General features: G+C 38.7%; 1 protein-coding gene across 1 annotated transcript; it reads right to left on the bottom strand.

The window, feature by feature from the left end:
• Positions 1 to 4,391, bottom strand: LOC107638686 (fumarylacetoacetase). Its single transcript, XM_016342040.3, has 14 exons — positions 3,933 to 4,391; positions 3,400 to 3,478; positions 3,146 to 3,204; positions 2,926 to 3,050; positions 2,757 to 2,831; positions 2,334 to 2,409; positions 2,046 to 2,145; positions 1,897 to 1,956; positions 1,660 to 1,730; positions 1,477 to 1,539; positions 1,273 to 1,337; positions 947 to 1,043; positions 691 to 816; positions 1 to 414 (listed from the first exon to the last, which is right to left on the bottom strand). Exons 1-14 carry the CDS (start codon positions 4,134 to 4,136, stop codon positions 352 to 354), a joined length of 1,263 nt encoding a protein of 420 aa, XP_016197526.1. The 5' UTR covers positions 4,137 to 4,391; the 3' UTR covers positions 1 to 351.
• Positions 4,392 to 6,000: the final 1,609 nt, after the last annotated feature.

Here is a 6,000-nt window from a genome sequence, read left to right as displayed (position 1 = left end):
TTTTGTAAGAAAACAATTTTCATTTTTTATTAAAAATTACAATTAACCATGGCATTATTCCATTTACAATAGACACGAGCCTTGAGGGGTTGGCGTGCAGCCCTCTAGTAGTACAATATGAGATGAAGTCATAAGGTCCACTGTTGCGAAATGAATCACATTCACAGACCACAGTATGGACCGGAAGATAAAAGATTAGGACTAGTTTTATTATATTGAAGAAATGTGTATACTTATTTCATCACACATCAATTCACGTGATAATGGAAAACCAGGCTGCATACCAGATTTGGATCTTCAACAGTTCAACTACTCTTAGCTGCAGAAAAGCATGCAACAAAAATGGCGTCCTCAGGGAGCTGATGGAATTATCCTGCCGGAGCACTTGCCGAACCCAATTGTGTAACCGTCTCCCTGCAAAGCAACAAAGAATTTTAGCTTATTCTCTATGCAAACTCCATTTTACAAAATAAAAGCAGAGTTATGCTAGAGGATCATCAGAATTTATTATTTTTTGTGGGATAAATTATGTTGTTGGATTATTAAACTAAAAAAATTGAGTTGATGGCTAAGGACTTGTTCGGTTGAACAAGCACTTAGTGATAGCCAAGAAGAGAGAGAGAGAGAGAGAGAGAGAGAGAGAGATATTGAAAATAACTAGAACACTTTAATCTATAGTAAGTTTGTAACCTTGCAATATCCAGTGAAGGTGACTTCATCTCCATCTTCAAGAAATTTCCGATCTACCCCATTCAATGACAGTGTGTTTTGTCCATTCCACGTTAACTCCAGCAAGCATCCACGGGACTCTTGCTCCTGCAATAAAGAACACCCATTTTAACTGAATCTCCTCGCACAAATGTCAAGGAACAATTACTCAAAAGATTGAAGAAGACCCCGCAGTGAGGAATCAAAACTCGAGACTACATAAGATATTAAGTCTTACAGGACCACTAATTGTCCCAGTTCCAAGGAGATCTCCTGGTCTCAGATTGCAACCGTTGATGGTATGGTGAGCAAGCTGTTGAGTCAGTGTCCAATATCTGCAGAGTAAGAGGGTTACATATGTGAATATATACACTATGTATGAGAGACGTGTTATTTGCGCTAATTATTTCATGGATGAACTTTCACAGGTCAGCATAAGCATTTGTCATGTAGTAAGCCTAATTGTGCGTTGAGGTAAAATGACAGGTATAAAAATTAAACAGTGGGGAAACAAGCTAAATAAATGTGCTGAATTTTTGACGCTAATTGGAAAGAAACTCTTACAAGTGCTTGAGATTACTCCGTGTCACCACACTTGGCTTCTCATGCTCAGCTGGTTTAATGTGAACCTTGCGGAAGGAGACAATTATGTGATTTAGAATAATAATATAAAAGGTTTATCACCTAAGAAAACCATCAATTTCAATCTGAATGTTAAAAGGAAGGAATACTATTCAAGCAAATGGATATAAAAGTGCTCTGAAATACCTCAAGTGCGACATCGTAGTTTTTAGATACTTTTTCAGTCAAATATGGAAGTGGAGGAGGATCCTGCATTTCACACACAACAGATTAGATAGTATGCCATATCATTATATGATGAATATTAGAAGTGAGAGGCCCAAAATACAGTTCCTCCAGTGTTAATATCCAAAGGAAGAAACCATTCACCTGTTTTGGGGCTTCACACGCAAAAGGTTCTAATGCTTCTAGGGTCACAATCCAAGGTGATATTGTTGTGCCTACACAATGTTTGATGATCAAAGACCGTAACGGAAGGTTAACACAATAGCAGCTATAAACCAAAAGTTTTCCTTCTAGAAAAAATAACACATGCAAGATGCAACTCCCATTTTTCCCCAGTTGGTCTTTAAGAATATGAAGTAGTAATTAATTGAAGCTTCATACCAAAATTCTTGCCAAGAAAAGGGCCAAGAGGAATATATTCCCATGCCTGAATATCCCGAGCTGCAAAACATAATTTAGTAAGCTGCCAGCACATTGTTGTCAACTATACCGCGAATTGACATCAAAAAGAGATTGAATTGGATATTTACCACTCCAGTCATTCATTAGAACAACACCAAAGATATGATCTGCTGCGTTGTTGATATCCACAGGTTTCCCCAAATCATTTCCAGGTCCAACAATAGTAGCCTGTAAGAAAACTAAGAATTTTACTAGAAGAGAAAAGTAATGCAGAAGAACCTTGACAGCTCAATTAAAAGGGAAGAATCAAATGGATGAATATCTAATCCAGAGTTTTATATCTTCAAAACAACAACATATACATGTATTTAGATCATAAAATGGCAAAAGAATATCCACAAAGAAAAAAGGCTAACCATTTCCAACTCAAAATCTAGCTTTCGAGAAGGACCAAAGTAAGGTGGAGATCCGGGTGTTGGATGAGCTTGACCTCTGGAATTACCACAAAGTGGCATACATTGTGAGATAGGGTGCAGAGCAATTAGAACATTGTATGAACTAAAATTAGCCGAAGCTTAGTTCTTTCATTTAAATTTTCTCAATCTTCATGTAATATACACTTGAGAATTACTCTTAAAGCATTTGACATAAAGTTATATTAGCCTACTTATATTTAGGTGCATGACAAAGCTTCCTATGTTAACCAACACAACTTGGATGGAGCGAAATTTGATAACTTCAAAAACATAAGACCGACAAAATGCAGATATCTTAAAAAGTAGCTTAAGCACATTGACTTGGAATAGAACCAAGTTAGAATTAGCAACCGAACTTCTAACCTTGGTCGAACAATATCAGTTCCAGATATAACAACAGAAGATGCTCGTCCATGATAGGCAACGGGTAGGTGATACCTACAAAAGAAGTTTCACATTCTTCATTTCTTCCATTACAAACAATTTTTCTCTTAGCTGATTTGTAAAAGGCTTCCATTTCAAATGAACATACCAATTTTCTAGGACAGGATTCTGTGGCCCGCGAAATATGAGGCCACAATTTTTAGTGTGATGCAAAGATGAAAAGAAGTCGGTGTAGTCTCCAATCTGAACAGGAAGAAGCAATTCCACACGGCTCTGAAAATGTATACATCAACAAATCAAAACCATTGTAAGAAGTGTCAAACACGAAGTAGTAAAATAACCAAAACAAGAATCACAATGTGTCATACCATAGGCACAAGTGATTTCTCCCTCAAAGTAGCATTATCCCTCAAGGTTGGCTCAGTTGCTACATATAACAAAAAGAAAATAGATTTGTTTTTCAGCCAAAAAAAAAAGACCCTAACAATTTTGACATGAGAATCAGCTATTTAAAAGATACATCAGCCTCTTCCATAAAAAAATGCTGTAATATACAAACAAAGAGTGAATAATAATAAAGCAAGTAAAAAAAAGAAGAACAAATTGAGGTTGTAACATGTACCTGAAAGGAGCTTTTGAAGAGTAGCACGAGCTTCCTTCCACGCTGGTCTTCCAAGGGATACAAACTTATTTAGATTAGGCTGTTTCAATTACAAACACAACATGGGAACCAATTAGTAGTTAGTAGTTACAGAGGTTCCAAAACTACGCCTTGTTCAAAACTTTTTCTCAATTGAAAAAAAAAAGGAAAAATCTTCGGAAAAATATGGGGTCAAAACTCAAAAGAGTTCATCTAAATAACAGGTACATACATTCCTTGCGTTTCTTCCGGTTTCACAGCAAAGCAAAAAGCTCATAAATTACGATATCTTAGCCCCAAAAAATGGGAGCACCTTTAGTGCTAGTATCGATATCCGAAAGGAGTAGAACTAATTAGCTCAGTTAAACAATAACCGAACCACTTGAACTAAACCAAACTTGAGATTTCAGTGAAAGTAAGCTTCAATTTCAGATTTCTGCTGTGTTGGAGAGAGAGAGAGAGAGAGAGAGAGAGAGAGAGAGAGAGAGAGAGAGAGAAGAAAGAGTTGTGTGAACCTGGTGGAAGCAATCAGAGTTGTTGAGGAGAGGACCATGGAAGAGAGCAGCAGAAGCGATTTCAGAGAGGTCAAGGACGTAGTCGCCTATGGCTACGCCGGGTCGAGGTGAAGAACCTGGTTGGGGCTTGAAGACACCGTAAGGTAGGTTCTGTATGGGGAAATGAGAGTCAGGGTGAACTTCAATGAACGATTTCAGAGCCATCAGTGAGTAGAGCAGGGTGTGAAAAAGATGAAGCTTTCGTGATCCCTATTTCCTAGTCAACAATGAGAAGGAAGGTTTGGTTTATGCGATTTTATACACACGTAAGATTTAAGAAGAAGATGAAAATGATGATGCGAAGAATGAGAGTACACGTAAGGAACGTGATTTGAGCCCCGGGTTACTTGGACCGGCAAATGTTAATTTAGTGGATTTGAGAGATGATTAGATGCGTCTATAGTCTATCTACCACGCTTCACTACGCACATTGTGCAATCATCATTTTTCAATGACTTACATCACATTAGTCAATATTATTTCAATAAACTATTCGAGTATATCCGCGTAGTTAGTCGCTTTTTTATTTAAGAATTTTATTGCCACGGACTAATATCAATTAAAGAAACCTTAGCAGAGAAAGAGTACATAAATTTTAGTAGAGAAAGAGGATGTACTTCGTATTCGAGAAAATGAGAGAATGAGAGAGCGGAAGTGAGCGGTTGAGGGTAAAATGTTGAGAGTAAAATACGGTGAGAAAGATGATTATGCCATCAGAAGAGATAAGGAGGAGAGCGTGGGAGGGTGTGTATCCGGTATTAACGAGAGTTTTTTTTAGAGGGTTTAGAAAAGCCATTCAAGGTCCTTTTTAGAGATAAGGTCATTGGTGCAGAAAAGTCTTTTGCCTTTGCATTAGTAGAGTCTTTATCTGGGGTGACAGGTAAGAAGGGTGATTCTCGTCCACCAAATGTCAGTTTTACTAAGGAGGCAAAGAGCTGTCTAGTGCACGGCTCTTATGCATAAGGTTCGGATAGTATGACGCATCAAATGAGGGTTTGATTTGTTGGATGTGGGATTTTGGTATTTTTTGGTTAAATTTGATATTGCTACGGATCGTGAGAAAGTCATTCTTGGTGGCCCGTGGTTGATAGATGGTCATTATGTTGCAGTAAAGTCTTGGGACGTGAATTTTAGGCCGTGCAGAAAATCCTTCGGATCAATGTTAGTATGGATTCAAGTCTCGCGACTTCCAATTTGATGCTACCAGAAACAAGCAATGCTGCGAATGGCTTCTGCAATAGGGGTTCCGGTGAAAGTAGACTTGGCCACTAAACTTGCAGAAAGAGAAAATATGCCCGAGCTTGTGTTCAAATTAATCTTGGGTTGCCTATAATCAAACATATTATAGTGGAGGGTATGACCCATGAAGTAGAGTACGAGAGTTATTTGTTCTACTTGTGCACGGTATGGGCATGATAAATCATTGTGCATGGAGAAAGAGTTCTTGAAAGAAAACAGTGATTCTTTTGGTGATAGAAAAAATAATGAAGCCCCGACACTGGTGCCACACAACAATTATGAGATTCAAAAAGAGGCTGAATCGGAAGCTCGCGATTTGGGTGAGAATTCTCGTAATCATTGGCTCCTCACATGCCTAATGGTCATGTTAATTAGGCATGCATGGATGATGGAGAGGGCTGGCAAGAAGTGTTGCGTAAGAAAAAATTTACAATGGGCCAGCCATCAGGTTTGAAAGACCAAGATGAAAAGCAACACAAGTAGTCAAGTATGGTTCGAGAAGGGTTCCAAGGCCCAATTTGCATGGTGATGGAGGCAAATCAATTGACATTAGGATGGGGAAGCGAGAAAAACATGAAATTGCGCCATCTCCATCGCGCAGAACTCCTGCACGTCGTGGAATTTCTCTTCGGAAGCGTCCGCGGCCTTCCTCCCTGCAGAACTCGCCAGTTGATAAAAATGGTGGCGCAACGGAGAAAACTTTAGTAGATGAAAGCATGGCAGGTGCAGCGTTAGGGGGTCCGCAGGTGGCAATTATTGAAGATCAGAGTGTGTCAGTATCGCAGGACAA

This window comes from Arachis ipaensis, chromosome B4, assembly GCF_059453495.1.
Source record: "Arachis ipaensis isolate K30076 ecotype BB chromosome B4, ASM5945349v1, whole genome shotgun sequence".
In the NCBI taxonomy this organism is placed as follows: domain Eukaryota; kingdom Viridiplantae; phylum Streptophyta; class Magnoliopsida; order Fabales; family Fabaceae; genus Arachis; species Arachis ipaensis.
Note: the sequence above shows the minus strand (reverse complement) of the source record. Positions and strands in the feature narration are given on the sequence as shown.

Bases quoted from the DNA above. Each gene is read 5' to 3' on its own strand.
- LOC107638686 (XM_016342040.3), bottom strand. From the start codon at position 4,136: ATGGCTCTGAAATCGTTCATTGAAGTTCACCCTGACTCTCATTTCCCC. The intron at 2,832-2,925 runs GTATGTTCATTT...CTTCTTTTGTAG, and splicing joins AATCCTGTCCTAGAAAATTG to GTATCACCTACCCGTTGCCT. The intron at 415-690 runs GTTACAAACTTA...GTTGCTTTGCAG, and splicing joins CCTTCACTGGATATTGCAAG to GGAGACGGTTACACAATTGG.